This window comes from Seriola aureovittata, chromosome 14, assembly GCF_021018895.1.
Source record: "Seriola aureovittata isolate HTS-2021-v1 ecotype China chromosome 14, ASM2101889v1, whole genome shotgun sequence".
Classification (NCBI taxonomy): Eukaryota; Metazoa; Chordata; class Actinopteri; order Carangiformes; family Carangidae; genus Seriola; species Seriola aureovittata.
This window is the reverse complement of record NC_079377.1, coordinates 11,725,012-11,741,629: the sequence shown is the minus strand read 5'-3', so window position 1 is coordinate 11,741,629 and position 16,618 is coordinate 11,725,012. Positions and strand designations below refer to the sequence as shown.

Sequence of the window (16,618 nt, the reverse complement as noted above, 5' to 3'; positions counted from 1 at the left end):
TAAGGCTTCAAGGGAATGCTTATTAAGTTCTGGTGAAATGACTGCTGTGACTGCATCTTTTCCCCTGAAGAATACAGATGTTACATAATGAGCCAGTTTCTCAAGAATTTTTGCAAGAGCTGACCAGACAGGTTGAAGAATAACAAATGTCACAGACAACTACGATTTATAATAAGGAAGAGGAAATAGAAGAAAACTCATTATGTCTTCCAATAAGGTTGAGTCTTTCCTACATTTACAGGGAAATCAGCAAGGCTCCCCACAGACATAAGAACAGCTGCGTCCCCGCCACAGTTTGGTAAGTTCCACCCTGATATTTCACCCACATGTGAGATGAAAGCGAGTCATGATCCTTGGCTAATTTAAGTTTATTTGGATTTGTGGGGCTCCTGTCGCTGAGAAACTCCTGCTTGACACACAAATGCTTTACCTAAAATAATCTTACAAACCTCTTTTGTCCCCTGATACAAAACAGATTAAGCACTGAAGTACAATCCTGCATTATTGTCTAAGTTTGTGTAAATTCAAAGTGCTGGACAGAACATTTTGAAAGGTCCATACCCTGAGGTATTCATAAAAGCCTCTTTATGTCTGTCATTATCTTGATTTTCATCAGGGCGACCTTCGTCCCTGAAGAGAGAAGGGGAGTGGCTACGTGTCTGAAACAGGTTTATGGGTGCCTGTGAGCAAGTTTCAAACCAGACCATTTGCATGTCAAAACTGGAATCCACACCCTCCATCTGCAGACAGCTTATCATGCTGAGACACCTCCTTGTCTTTGTCTCTTCCAGCTGGCAGACAGTAGCTTCTCCAAATACTGATCATAAGTTGAACATACATAGATCTAAGAGGGATATCCGGGGGAGCAAGTCGAGAGGATTTTCACATAGTTCCCAGTCTAAATGTAAGTTATTGTTGTTCAGCATAAGATAACAGTGTCGTGACTAACTCACAATATCTGCTTTTGAAGGCTCAGCATGAAGCAGCTGCTCTGTAAGACGATCGAACTGCTCCGTTTGAAATGAATTCTCTTGACAGTGGGAGGTTTGTGATAAAATTTTTTTAAATAAATATGCTGTTTGTACAAGGTTATAGTGTGCACTGTAGGTTAAGATTAAACATACCTCAATAATAGCTGTTCAATGTTTCTTTTACAGCTTGGCTTATCTATTTAAATAAGGCACACCAGAGTCAACCATCCGAACGTTCAAAACTCAAATTGTAACGTTAGGCTCGTAGGAGCAGAAAAGGAAAGAGTCCTAACCTCAAAAGAAAGTAAAACATTCACACATACTTTCCCACGCCTGTTCGTAGCCGTCCAGTGGTGTAGAATCACAGAGTAAACTTGTTTCTCTGCTCTCTAGGCTGCTCTCTGTAAGTGTGTTGGACATGCCATATATCAAAGTGAACAGCAGGAATCTTGCAAAAGTCACCGGTTTCTGTCTGACTGCCGTGCAGGTTTGCTCTCATCCAGTCAGATTTGAGAGGCAACAATGTCAAATACCATCACAAATAAAACCATTCAGGCATTAAAGTAGTTTATTAATGTCTTGAAATGTGAAATTAACTCTTAAGAAAGGTTCTATCCCTTTTAAAGTTTTCAACTTTCCTTAGACTTTGCAAACATTCATTGAGAGATTCAGTTAAATGCATACAGACTATGGTTTACTTACCTAGCTTTTTGTGAAGAACTTATTTAAAAAAAAAATGGTCATGAAGTTTTACTTAGTCTATGAATTATGGTTTGAAGAGTCAACTTTATATATCACTAAGTCAAAAAAGATGTCTAGTAAGTGTATGTTTGTATGGTTTTGCAGAATGTGCAGGACACATTACATTACAAACAAATTGTAAAGCCTTTACTTAACTCTGACTTTATTCCCAAGTAGTGCAATTAAAGACGAGGTGTGAAGTCTTTCACAAACGTCACATTTATTTTATCTGGTTTTATATTACCCCACCTTAAATACAGGTGCAGTAACATTTTCCTCTTGGGCATGCACTGCTTGATTCCCAATGGTGGACAGGTTCAGCATCTGATAATGAGTCAGTTTTCATGATGTGGCATGTTGAGAATCACACTTTTAACCACAGAAATAATAGGTATGGTTGTATGTAAGATACTGATAATGCTTTGGAAATTATGAAAATAATACCTACACATTGCTGTGCTTTTGCACCAACCGAAAATACAAACCTCCGGTACCCACAATCCCAATGTAAACAAAAACTGGAACCTTTACAAAGAGTACACAGAGTCCTAGTTTAGCTACTAAGAAAGAAACTGAGCAACCCACTGGTAATTAAGAAGTAGTTAACGACTGTCATATATTCAATTGGTTAATTTAGATTTTCTGCCATTTATCAGACTTAATCATGACCAATAAATTCAGAACGTGGTCAATATGCAGGTCCACAGATGGTTCACTGGTTCATAAAGAGATCAGTATCAGTCTTTTCTTGATCTTGATTTTCTTGTAATTCAGTGTTCCTAAGCAACTGTTGTTTCTGTGTCTGGATACTTACAGATTTCTTTCAATATCAAATGGTGCAGTAAAAATCTTTTTTTATTAGTTGTAGTTGTATACAATACAGTATCATGAAAAGCAGAAGCGGGGTTTTACTTTAACAATTATTGCGGCTTAGATAATAAGCTATGCTACACTACTATTACACCATGACATTCCAATGTATTGTATTATACCTGAAAGATTATTACGTGTACCTGTTATTGTTCATAGTTTTACGGTATGACATCTCCACATACGTCATAACAGTTTACTTTATTATGCTCAACAAGAGCCAGTCTTGCAGTGTTGTGTTTGTTTTCAGATCCTATGACATCATGTCTTTGGTTTCCATTATCTTTGACAGGTGCTACTGAAATAGTCTGGAGCGATGGAGTCTTCAGAGTTTTCCATGCTGTCGTCCTTGAGGGGAGAGTTTAAATCGGAAGAGTACATCCAGCCCCACTACAAGGAGTCATATCGCCTGGCGATTGATCACCTGCTGAGTGGTGGCAGAGACAGTTACCAGGAGTTCCTCAAGGGAGAACGTATCGGGAGCTTCCTGTCAGAGGATGAGCTTCTCTTCATCACTGAAAATGCAGAACAGCTCACACCTCAAAACCAAACCGAGGAAATCAATGATGCACCGGATAACCAATCATCCTCAGGGACCTACTGGCCCGTCCACTCGGATGTGGACACGCCAGATTTGGACTTAGGGTGGCCGGAGGTCATGAATGAAAACCTACAGACAAATATAGATCTGCTCTTTCATCCACCAAGACAAAGCAACCCCACTATCAAAGAGGTGATCCGGAGGCATATTCAGGATGCAAGACAGGTAATAAAAACTACCTGCAACAAAGTGCTGAGACACACACTCACACACAAACCAAAACAGCATATTGGCTTAGATGTACTGTTTAATTTGAGAACTGTTCTTTTGGTACGTCACACGCACCTTTACCCCCTCCAGGCAGCTCCACAGACCTTTGTTGCTCTCGGTTACCACAGTCAAGGAGTGTCTGCTAGGTTTGCTGAGGTCAAAATCTGGTTTTGCAACTTATCATCATAAGAGGAAAGTGTGGGAACCATTTGCAGTGCTCTTACACCATTATGGAATCATGTCCTTCACACAGTTAACGCCTCACTTACTTCTCAGACTGTGTCATGATGAATCATAAACTAGTTTTGTAGCTAACAACTGTGGTTAGTCTGCAGTTAATATTCTGCTGCATTGTTGTTACTGTTGTGCTCGCTCTTAATTAAACCCAAGAATATATTTGCAATATGTTTTTCTTAATTAAACCAACTTACACAGCAAAAGACTGACAGAAAGGTCTGGACAGAGAAACATACCAGAGTCTATTTCTCTCTTTTTCCCCATAATTGCAGCCAGTGCAGCGTAAAACCATCCAAATGAAATGGATGACATAACAGCTGGAATATCTTGACATCTGACAAAACCACAATTTTCGTGAAATAATGTTTATTTAAATGCATTGGTTGGGCGTAGATGTCTATCTCATGGTTCATTTGAGGGATAGAAATCTTTTTTACAGAGACTTATCCTACACAGGAAATTAAAAGAGGGAAATAAATTAACTAAAAAAACTACTGCTATATAGTTGGATATGAGTTCATTAACAAGCTCATTACATGCTACTGAGACACAGTATGATGTTACTGCTACACACTGCACATTATTTTGATGAACTTTCATTGCAGCTTCACTATGCCCAGTGTTAGATTGACAGTGACAGAAATGAAATCCGGACAAATAAATGTTTTTTGTATTAATTAAAAGTACAAAAACATTCATCCCCGGTTTCTCCTTCAATTCCTTACATCCATCTCAGTAAAATCATATTGGCTACTTTTACTGCATATGCTTAATCTGTCTCCCATTTACAATAACAACCGATTCCCAGACTCACATTTATTATTCATGTGCATAAACTATGACTGTGAGTGTGTTCTTGAATATGTCATTCACAAGTGTGTCGGGGTTAAATGTACGATTATACCCACTCTGGTCTTCACTGATCATGATTTATTCACCTCACCCTCACAGGTCGTTGCCGTTGTGATGGACATCTTCACTGATGTCGATATATTCAGAGAGATTGTTGATGCCTCGATACGAGGGGTCCCAGTCTATGTGCTTTTGGATGATTTCCATTTGAAAAGTTTCCTTACAATGGCTGAAAATCAAGATGTAAAAATTCAACAACTCAGGGTGAGTATACGATCTAAAACATCAGCATGATAATCTCAATATGAACAATGTTTCTTGATTGTAACGCAGTTTACATTAACACATTTTGTAAACTCATTCCAAATTCTTTGTTTTGTTGCTTTGAGGTGTTGATGTACAACTCGTGCACATTGTATCTTTGCATACAAGTTCACATGCATACAAAGGTGCAGATGTCAATTAGTCTGTTTGAATATACTGTGTTAAAGCTTCAAAACCTGGTTTCTCCTGTTTATTGGGTGGAGTCATAATCATTTATCCGTGAGTCAAACACACCCTTTTAATTCCTGTTAGGTACATATGACATGGCTGCAACAATGACAACAACTCAGGGACTCAACAAATACAAGTATCATGATTGACATGATTATTACCTTTTTTCTGTAAACTTTAACTGTGATAAATCTTTTCTTTCGTTTTCCTTTCAGAATATGAGGGTACGCACTGTGAAAGGTCAGGATTACCTCTGTCAATCAGGAGCTAAATTTCATGGGGCGATGGAGCAGAAATTTCTCTTAGTCGACTGCCACACAGCGATTTATGGCTCATACAGGTAAATGAAACTGCAGTACAAGAGGATCTGTGGCGGAGACCACTAAAGTGTACGCATTCGTAAGCACTACATTTACTGTCACTCTACTAAATTGCTGTCATCATCATCGTGCATTTTGAAGCACTTTGTGACTAAATTTAAAAAAAAAAAAGAAAAGATTCTTACAGTATAAATATGAAAACGAAACAGCAACATTTTTTAAGGGAGTTTGTTTTGTCCTAACATTGATTGATATTCATGTTCTCGTGTTTGTTTACAGCTTGACGTGGTCATTTGAGAAGATCAATCTGAGCATGGTGCAGGTCATCAAAGGCCATCTGGTGAAGTCGTACGATGAAGAGTTTCGAACACTCTACGCCCGGTCGACTGTACCAGCCGAGCTTTGCCCCCCGGAGGGCTTGTTCCAACGCAACGCGCAACATGGACGACAGGTTTTGCCAAATTCTCATTCTGCCCAGAAAATCGACCGGAGGGACCAGTTGAGGCACACGCTGGACACGGTCTACCGCAAGACCTGTGAGAGGAAACTGGGCACGAGAGACCTCGAAGAGAGGCTCTTCGAAGAGGAACCTCACAACCTCGGGCCCTTGATTGAGAATGGGATCAGTGTTCAGAACCAGTTGTCCCATTTCCAGTCTGCAGAGGCGATGAACTTCTACAAAAGGCACAGCTACGCGGGAGAGAGACAAGAGGGAATCCCGCCCCAGAACATGAGGCCCAGAGGGAGCAACTGGAATATCTCCAGAGACACTGGGAACGGAACAAACAAGTATGCCATGGATAATTATTTACAAGTGCCACAGATGCACAGAGGTCAAAACATACGTCAGTCTTACAATGGCAGTGACAAACAGGTTCTGTCCATGCAGCAGAATATGCCAACGCTGGAGAATACGTCCAAGGCGTTCATGCGCACATTACGGATCGAGTCTTACCTCAAACGCCCCGACATCCCATTCGGAGACTCTTCTGACTATTTAGACCAGTTTGAATCAATGGACAAAGGTGGCTCCTACATGCAGGGAAGATTGAGGTCTTCCCTTGCTTTCAGGGCCAACATGCCGGAGCAAATGGAACCAAATAGACACATAAACAACATTTCCCCCAGTGTTAGCTCCCCAGCAGCCCAAAACATCCCTTTGCACTACTCATCGATGCAGTGGAATCCAACAGCAGCAGGGGAGAATAGGATAAATAATGATGAGTTCATGTTAAAGAGAAAAAGTTGGCAGATTTTGGATGACAATCGTAACAATTCAAGCTACGGCCCAGGGAGAAACTCTCACCACTCTGTATATACCAGCTATGGCAGAGCACCAGGTGGACAGATGATAACAAACCCCGACATCCTAGCAGACAGTTGGCAAAAAAGGCATAGTGTGGCAGATCCAAGATCAAACACTGACTACACACATGAGTCTTCTGGTCACATGTATGATGCCCTTGCAAGGATGCAGATACATAGAAGTGCTGCAGGTATCCATGCACAGAATGGCGGATATGGGTTGAATCTGAATGAGGATCAAAGGTCTGTCTCTCATCATGATGTCAAGAGTATCACAGGCTCAAAGGGTCCCAACTGGCAGGAGCCACCATCCAGGACTGTGTCTGCAGCAGTGCTGGATGTGAGAGGCAAGGACTTGAATGCTAAATCCAACAGGATGGGCTCTCAGCATTTTCTGCAGAAGAAAATAGTATCAAACATACCGGAGAAAAAAGGGGATTCATTTGGAACCGTGGAAACATCGAGTCTCAAGTCAAGTGGGAGCACAGACACTATAACGGCGGAGGATGAGGAGAAAACATCAGATGGAAAACTTAACCAAAGCACAACCCAGTCAGTCAGGTCGTCCTCAGAGAACCAGAGGAAGTGGCTAAAGGACGACCATCTAAACTCAAAACCTCGATTCACAACTGAGGAGCAACGACCACAGGCTCCTCTCCCCAAAACAACCGCGCCGAAGAAATCTACCGGTCTCGACAGTAGCACGAGGTCTGGCCTCGAAGCAGGCAGCTGGGGCAAAAGTCGAGGAGCCGAGAATCGCCTGTACAGCAGATTCGAGCCTTTCTGCTCGATTGAAAAGAAACGATCTCCATCTCCACACTCTCAGGAGAAAACCAAAAGCCTTACTAAAGGTGAGGCAGCTAATGAACATAGCTTCACCCGGGCTACACGAGGACACCATGAAAATAAGCTGGAGAAATTCTTTCAAAGGGTGGGAAATCTCATACACAAGAACAAGTAGTGACACCTGCATTAGCAGAATACATAGTCTACAATTAAGTAGTCAATTATTACAAATGCACACTTGACTGGTATTGTTTATATTTGTATAGATAGCCTTTATTTCTACTTACTACTTTAAAAGTATGTTGTTTTTATGTTTTTAGCGAACATTGTTTACATTTTGACCTCTGCTTCTTTTGTGCACTGACTAACACTGCTGAAAAGAGAATACAATAGATTTTGTTTGAACACATTCTGCGGAGCTTTACAACAAAATCTTAAAATTCCCCTTTCAAGGTGTCTTTGTGTCCGTCCTCCACTGGCGTCAACCGAGGCGACACATTCAATTACAGTCACGTCAAATTGTCAGAGATGTATACAGTTTACTGCTGCTAGTGCAGGCGTGTACGCATACCAAAGAGCTGTAGTTCATAATCAGGGAATTATTCTGTCTGAGTGTTGTCAGCATGTCAAGGTAAAGATGTTGCATATGCAATCAGCATGCAAGCTAACCACCACTCCACATGATGACAAACATAACAATGCGTCATCACAACCTTGTCCTTTATGTGCCACACAGAGGTTTTATGAATGCTATGAGGGTTGCAAACATTTGTTAAAATGCACAACATGTTTCTGTAATAAATTTTTGTACCATTTTCAACTGAGACTCTTCCAGGAGAAACTAACTCTTTTATAAACGTACTGGATTTGCAAACGTGACAGGGCCCAACAGGGTCTTTGCTCTTTGAGAGATGTCATGCATCCAAGGATTTGTTTTATGTTATGACCACTGTGCCTTACAGCAAAATTCAATGGGCACTGTAAGCAAAATGAAAAATACACATGCCACATTTAAGTTTAACCACAGAGAAACATGGCCTTCAGTGTTGAATATATACATACAAACTGGAATAATAAATCTCTTTAATTCATCATTACATATTCATTCTTTCCACCGGTATTTAGCACTATAACTGAGTATTCTCTGATATTTTAAATTGTCATTTTGACATTGCTTGCCAATTCCACACTAACTGTCTTTGGTTTCCTCTGCCCAGTGAGAACATAGTTGCTATATTCAAATACAGAGGATCCATGTACTTTCTCTTGGTGATGCTGATAAAATGTTGATGAAAATGATGGGTGATGATTTATGTGTTTCTTTTTGTCTTCCATATGGATGTGTTATTTAAATTATACGCTTATTTGCTTGTAGAATTCTACAAAAAGGTTCTGTCAAAAGACACTTTTGACTCAAATTATAAAAAGGGAAGTGACTAAAAGAATATTTGCTAAAAAGAAATTTGGTGTAAGCAAAACCCATACGCAAGCATAGATGTCATAATAAACTGTCAAAAAGAAACAAGTAAAAGAATCCATGTACTTATGGAAACGTTTAATGACTTTACATAATTGACCCAAGATAGAAAAAACAAAACCAAAATAGTATTTTGATATGATAGTTTCTCTATTCAAAAAAAAAATATGTGCAAATCATCTATCAAGTAACATAATAATATGAAAAACAAACTGTTGTTTTGACAGTTTTTAGACATGACATTATACGTGAAGCTGGAAGTTACTGGTTGCTGTATTCAGGTTCTGAGCTTCTTCTGAAAAAGAGCGTTTAAACGTATTAAGTGAAAATAGAGGACTTTGAGATAACTTTGAAGTTCAACACACTGGGCTCTTTCAAAAATAATTAAATGTTCAAAACCTGCCATCTGTGATGCTGTACTTAGTCACAGTTGGTGTGAATCCAAACACTCAATGGCTCTGAACGTTACAGTGATTGTATTTGTCCCCTTGTAATTCTTTATAAGCACAGATATGTGATCAAAGACAGTTGTTCAGTTTCCATTAAAATCAACCTTCATCAATGAGACAAAGAAACATATATTAAATGTTAAATGAAGCACAAAGTAAAGGTACATAAATAAAAATTTAGGACCAAACATAAATATTTATCAGATTTCATCCAATCAATTTTATTTCACCATTAATATAGAGAAGGGAGTCAAATGACACGTGGAATGAAATTAATTTTCTATCTGTGTCCCCCATGGCTCAGCCAACACCACAGTCAGCACCCTGCCTCTCTATTTTGACTGGTCTGTGTCTCTCTTCCGTTTTTATCAAGAGAGTTTTATCGGATATTGCACATGAAAAAAAATTGTACCTTGCATTTCTAGATGTATTTTTCTTATTTCCCAAGATAAATGGCCAAACTCTTGTGCCTGATATTCCATGCAGTTGTAAAGAAGTTATAGTGTCCCAATTTAAACCCTAATCTCAGCAGCCTCCAGGCTTAACCTAACAAGGCAAGATCTACACCATGAACAGCAGCGCTGTGGTAAACATACTTGATTGTGAAACATTATTCAACACAAAACCATTTTTTGTGAAGCACAGGTAGGGAGTGTGGCGTTATGCATCAACATCCCCTTGCTGCAGCTGATAATGCTGACTGAGTGACAGTGACAGCGCTCAAAGTTCCCACACAGTGTGGGACACTGAAGTTGCGCATTTATTTTTATATACGGTCTAAATTTTGAGCCGGGTTTTACACCTGAGTCCGATTGGACAGTGACAATCCAATCACAAAGTAGAGTCAAACTGTCCAATCAGATGGTAGATCAGTGACCCAGGTGGGTTTAATTATATTTGATGATGCTGCAGAAAATAATGGTAAATATTTAATGTGCTGTGCGTAAATGCAAACTGGGATGGCCAGATTCCTAAAAACCAAATGTGGGGAAAGAGTATGTTAGTGTGGGACAGTGTGGGACAGTGTGGGACAATGTGGGACAGTGTGGGACACGTCACCAAAGCTGAGCTGAACAATGTGGTAAATGCAAGTTATGCTCGCTGCTGTTACCTCATCTGTGTGGCAAACATCTCTAGGTTTCAGTATGAATATATCCACAGATCAACAATTCTCTTTTTGAGCCACAGGTTTCTTGTGAGTCTCACACTGTGCACTGTGTCATGTCACATCATGCTCTCTCCCGTGTGAAACTGAAAAATAACTCTGGCAAAAAAGGCAGAAGAGAAATATCTTCCACTGACTTCACCCACTTAGAAGTTGTTTCCCAGTCTTTGTTGCAGCTGCTTTTTTTTTTTGCTTTACGTGGGAGTGTCCGTCATATTCCACTGAAATCTGCATAGCTTGTGACTGTGGTGACATGCAATTTTCCCAGCTGGGAGTAGTGTATGCAGCAAAGATCCACGTGTGCACAGTTTGATTGCCATCAAACAAAACCCCATGACGTCAGCCTTCCCTGCTTTCCTCACAACCATTGGATAAAAGCCAAGTTTTAAAAAAAGCATGTGCCCTGCAGTGTTGACTCTTGAAAACTAGATGGTAAATGGACCGCACTTATATAGCACTTTTCTAGTCCTGTCGACCACTCAAAGCACTTAACACTGCGAGCCACATTCACTCATTCACACATGCATTCACGCATCGCTTTTTCTATGCATTCAGCACTATCACAATCAATCAAAATGCAGGACATGGTCTCAATACGTTGGATGTACGACAAAGGGATATCAATGCTGTGCGAGACCCCTGTGGCGCATTTAGCCCTGACAAAAAGTAGCAAAATTTTTATTTTAAACATAGACATGTTGTTCAGCCTGGAAACTGTAGCAAAATGATGCACAACGTTTTCAGATTGAACGTGCCCCTGGTTCCTCTAATGCAAACCCGCCTGGGTCGCAGAAAATCTACCTTCCGGTCACTCACTGTGAGACCTTTTTAGTTTCTGCTCTGTATCTGTTCACAGACGTTCTGTCTTTGTGTAGCCACTGAAGTCATTTGTTCACAGGTTTCAGTCGCACAGCCTCTTTTAGTTTTTACAAATACAAATCTTTTCTACACGCGCACAAACTTGGATTTCTTAAGCATGTTCATTTTACAGGTTTACAAAGGTTTTATAACTACAAAATTTTGGAATCATTTGTGAACATCCCTTTACAACAGGGGTCCCCAAACTTTTTCCTGTGAGGGCCACATAACTTTTCCCTTCTCTGATGGGGGGCCGGGTTCAGTTTGTAACAGAAAAAGTGTGACAATCGCAGGGGTGCCTAAACGTAAAAATGTATTGTTTTCCAGAAAGCCACACATAACCAAATAACCCTTTCCGGGTTCTTCACAGAAAAAAAAGTCAGGAAATAAATAATAACACTATTAATGAAATAAATAATAATAGTTCAGGGGGGCCGGGCCAAATATGGGGGCGGGCCGTATCCGGCCCGCGGGCCTTAGTTTGGGGACCACTGCTTTACAAGATCAAAATCATATTGACCATAATTTGAGGCAATATGTTACCCTTTCCCATCCCATCATATCCCAAAATATCCCACTCTACTGAATCATATCCCATTGTCCTCTCTGCATCTTAGAGCAATAAGAAAGACATTAGCAGCCTCAATATTATGCGATGCAATGTAGCCTCCTCCTCCTCCTCCTCCTCCTCCTCCTCCGCTCTGTTGCTCTGTTGCCTACAGATACGCTTTGATGGCAGTCTTCAGCTCATCCAAAATATGACAGGGAACCTATTGGATACACCTAAAGAACATCCTCCGCCTCCTGACACTTTTGACACAGTTTGACAATGCTGATGGGATGTTAGTGAGTGTCACTGAAATGCAGCTCACATCCAGCAATTGAATTCACTTCTGGTGAACAGATGTGACTTGATTGCATTGCTGCCGTCCCCCTACGTAAGGGGAGGGAAGGAAGGATAAAAGCTCCCGCTTGTGCAGTCCCTCAGCACCTTCATTGTCTCCTGATCACGATATGTTCTGGAAGATGTAGCAGGCGGTTGTGTCTGCAGTGGAGATTAGTTTAATTGGATAAATAATAGAAGGTTTTCTGCCACTTATGTTTACAGATCTGCTGTCCTTTGAATCAATTATAAGATGAGAGGCGTAATTAATCATGACGGAACAAAACTCGGGGATAGGGTTTAAATCTCTCAAAGTATTTGAGTGTTTTTTGTTATTGACTAATAATTACTGAGCAGTCTACCATCAAAACATTTGTTCTCTGCTCAGATTCCTCCCAACAAAATTGCACAGATTTACTCTGTTCCTGATGTGCCCCTAAAACTTCCTGACCTTTTGATTCTGTCACTTCCTGACAGTTTATCCTATCTTTGACATTTTGCACACTTCAGACGTGGCAGTCTGAAAAATTAGGATTCCAGATTTCCACAGAGTTTAGAAACCACAACACGTTTCAGAGCCACACACACACACACGCACACACACACGCACACACACGCACAAAGCTGATAAAATTTACATAGGTATGAGTCATGACAGACTTTTCCTCACGGCTAAACTGACACACTAAAAGTTGGAGTGTTAAGTGTTAAACTGTGTCACACCTCATGGGTCCAGCTCCACCTGCTGGTTATAAGCTGACAAAATGCTTCAATCTTCACCAACTTTTAACACATAACATTTTGATAGATATAACCAAACGTTAAAGGCATTTAAGTCACAAATGTGAATATAAACATGTGGGAACAGTTAACTTTTACACACAGAACATACAGCATGCGTATCTTGGATCACAGTATATTGTGCTGTGGATGTATGGCACCGCTGTATAAGATGTGCATACATACAACTGAATGAGCTTCCACTGTGGGTTTGGACTAATGGCTAATGGCCGAACTAATGGCTGCATGTGACTGTGTAATTACTGTCTGGATCAGGATATTACAGGATGATACTTTTGAACATAGTGTCAATATATATATATATATATATATATACATATAAGGACGTACTAATCCTATTGATTCATGCAGATGTGTGCACGGTCTGCATGCCGTATGAAACTCTGAGCTAGATTTACATTTACTTGTTTGGCAGACGCTTTTATCCAAAGCAACTTACAAGTAAGGGACAACACCAAAGCTTCAGTGCAGTATGAGACCTTGGTGTAAATATTAAGCACTACATCTATTCAGTGATTGCAAGGGAAGGCCATGATTATGTGAAATAGTCCCGCAGGCACAGGCAGGTCTAAGTTCCAGTCATAGATCAGTGGGATAAACGCAATTTTGTGTGAGAGCCAGCGGTGTGATGGAGTGTCTGAGAATGCACTGCGATGAGCCGTGAAGCAGATAATGCTGAAAAATTAATGAGGAATAATTAAAACAGAGCTTAGAACTGTACAAGACAGCCGGGTCTTTATCAGGAGCAGATACTGAAAGACGTGGCGAGTGTTAAACTTTACAGTGTCTTTTAGCTCCTGTGTGGGAGACGTTGTCTCCTCGCTGACAGTGGCCACATGACAAAACATACTCATACATGCGGTCACGATGCAAGATCTGATCAACCTGCGCACCCCCCCCCCCCCCCCAATTAAAACAGTTTTAACTTATAATAAGACAAGAAGGAGGAGCAGCAAATAAAAGTAAAAGTAAATACATTTTATGTTTTGTATATCATTCCTCTTTTTACCCTTGCTTTTTCCAGCTTTAAGCACAGTTTTGGTGATGGTTTACAAATATTTTCCCATTCTTTATGTTTTTGGAGATTATGTCTCAATCATAAAGAAGTTATAAAAAGTCATGGGTAGGCAAATGAAATTCATTAGAAAGTGGTTGAAAGATTTCACAGTTTTCACAGTGACCCCTGCAGCAGCATGGTGACACATCCAAGTCTCCGGGTCCAGCTTTTTCACATCTTTAGAAAGAGCCAATGGAGCCATTACCTATAATTATTCATTAGTTCAAATGGAAAGACACAGTTTATTGTGTGGTGAGCTTAATGACTTGTGCAGGTGATCTGTCTGACTGGATAATTGATAACTCTTTAGATGTCATTAAATAGGAAAAAAATGATCAGAGATTAAAAGGATGATAAATGTTTATAAATTAGTGTTCTACACTTCAGTCTCCATTAAAGGGAACACTTTGTTTGATTACTTTATTGTTCATAATGAGTGCCAAAGTTCCATGTCTTCACCTCCTCTGAGCTGATGTAGGAGTTAGAGCTTGAGGGCATCATTGGAACTGAAGATAGAAATAAATTGCTGCTTATTTGTGATCATCCTTTAAACTTGTACTTTGCTAACCAGACTTGGATCTGATTAGCAAAGAGGAGCCTCAAAGGCCCGAGCACTTGACTTTAAACTCACGACTGAGTCATTTTTGTTATCTCATCAGAGTCTTGATACTTTAGCTGCACTCGCTGATCAATAGCAAACACGCAAGAGAAAAGTCAAATGGAGGAAGTTTGATGACTGTTTGTGTGAAGCTTTTAATTACAGATAGTCATTATTTGGAGTACAACAGCAAATGCCAAAGCTCCAGAAAGGACAGCAGGATTGGATCGGGTCTTGTTATATGCAAAAACTTGACTGTGGTTTCATGGCAACCATGTATTGGAAATACTTAAAATAAGGCTTTAAATTGACAGACCACTTTTGAGAGCAGCCCATTAATTTTACATGACACAGAAATAATGAAGTAGAATCATAATTTTGCACCTGTGTTCGATCATGGTTGTGATCAGTTGTAGAGAATGAGTCTCAGTCATTCAGTTTCTAGTCTCCCTGTGAGCGCTGAAGGGAACCTTCATTGTTTCTGACACCTTTGTTTTTTCATGTTTCCTTGTTGAGTATAAATTGGACTAAAGGAACAAAGATGTGCAGGATCACAGTCATATTTCATTTCTGCCCCTCTGACAATCCCTCCAATATACAGCAACTGTTTGGTACACTGTACTGCACCATACATATGGCAAGCAGTGGCTTCAGCGTGCAGACGTGAGGGGTGGTATTGAAGTCCTCATTTAACTCTCGGCAAGAAACCAAATGAGTTTATTTCCCAAAGTGTCAAACTATTCCTTTAACATGAAGGCTTTTAAAAGTAGTTGGCAAGAGAAGAAGAGAATTTGAAATATACAGATGAAAGAAATGGAAAAAATGGTTGAAACGTCCAGCGTTTGGTAATAGCAAACAAACAAACTTGATGAAACCTATACTGAAAAAAGACTTAACAAGAGACCAAGACTTAAAACTGACAATCCCACGATCACTATGCTTATGGAATAAAGATGACTCTCTGAGAAATGATGAGTCATTCTAACAATCTTGGCTGAGACAGGAGAGTCAATTATATGAGTCTTCTGATGAAGAAATGAGACACATCACATTTATACAATGGAGTTCAGAAGAAACCTGCAAAGAGGAAACCTGCTGTCTCCTAATAATGGAATTACAGTTTAGCACAGTCTGGAACATCAAATAACAATGTTGATAATTAGGACAAAACTATATTTATATCTCAAGTTGCTATGAAAAAAAAGACGAATCACACTTCCGTCTGTCTCTCAACACTTTTGTGCCAAATAAGGGGATTTATCAAAGATCGGTCACGGTAAAGGTCCATCTAGTGAGAATATATTTTAAAATCCATTTAAAAGATGATATTTGGGACATGATTGGTAGCTCATCTGACAAGGCTGACGGGGTATGTCACACATTGGTGAACAAAAACTTGTTCCCTTCAAATTTGGGATTTGATTCATTTCGACCTCAGCTGTCATCAGCCATTTGTGCAGTTTTGTCTTGTTTGTCTCACTGACTGTTTCCAGCACTTTTATCATCTGGGGCCGTCGTATCATCGTATTTTTAATTTATTTTTATTTTTTGTATGAAAAAAAAAGAGCCTGGGATTCAGCAGGATGATGTGTGAAATGATTGCTGTTAGTTTGCACCCAGTGTATTGCAGTGACAGTGGAAAGACTGACTCTTGAAGACATAAAAAAACAAGCACTTCATCTAATTTACTGTGATAATTTAAGTTGATATTTTCCCCATAGATTGATCCTTTTAAAAAAAAAAAAAAAAGACCTATTGTCACACCATTCCCACCTTGTCAATATTTCATCATTTTAGCCACGTTTTGAGACAAATTACCCAATTTACTCTGATGGCGTGCACTGCTGTGTTCACAGCTCACGCAATTTGGTCATGCAGGTTAACTGGGTGTATGAAATGGTCTCAAGTCGCCCTTGGAGTATTTATGCAGCCGTTCCTCATT

At 39.9% G+C, this 16,618-nt stretch overlaps 1 protein-coding gene across 2 annotated transcripts; it reads left to right on the top strand.

The window, feature by feature from the left end:
• The first annotated feature begins 740 nt into the window (after window positions 1-740).
• Window positions 741-8,679, top strand: fam83b (family with sequence similarity 83 member B). 2 transcript variants are annotated; one of them, XM_056394668.1, is made up of 5 exons: window positions 741-904; window positions 2,875-3,348; window positions 4,582-4,746; window positions 5,193-5,317; window positions 5,577-8,679. In XM_056394668.1, exons 2-5 carry the CDS (start codon window positions 2,899-2,901, stop codon window positions 7,561-7,563), a joined length of 2,727 nt encoding a protein of 908 aa, XP_056250643.1. In that variant the 5' UTR covers window positions 741-904; window positions 2,875-2,898; the 3' UTR covers window positions 7,564-8,679. The 2 variants fall into 2 exon arrangements, with proteins under 2 accessions (XP_056250643.1, XP_056250645.1); XM_056394670.1 differs by having other exon boundaries at window positions 741-1,044.
• Window positions 8,680-16,618: the final 7,939 nt, after the last annotated feature.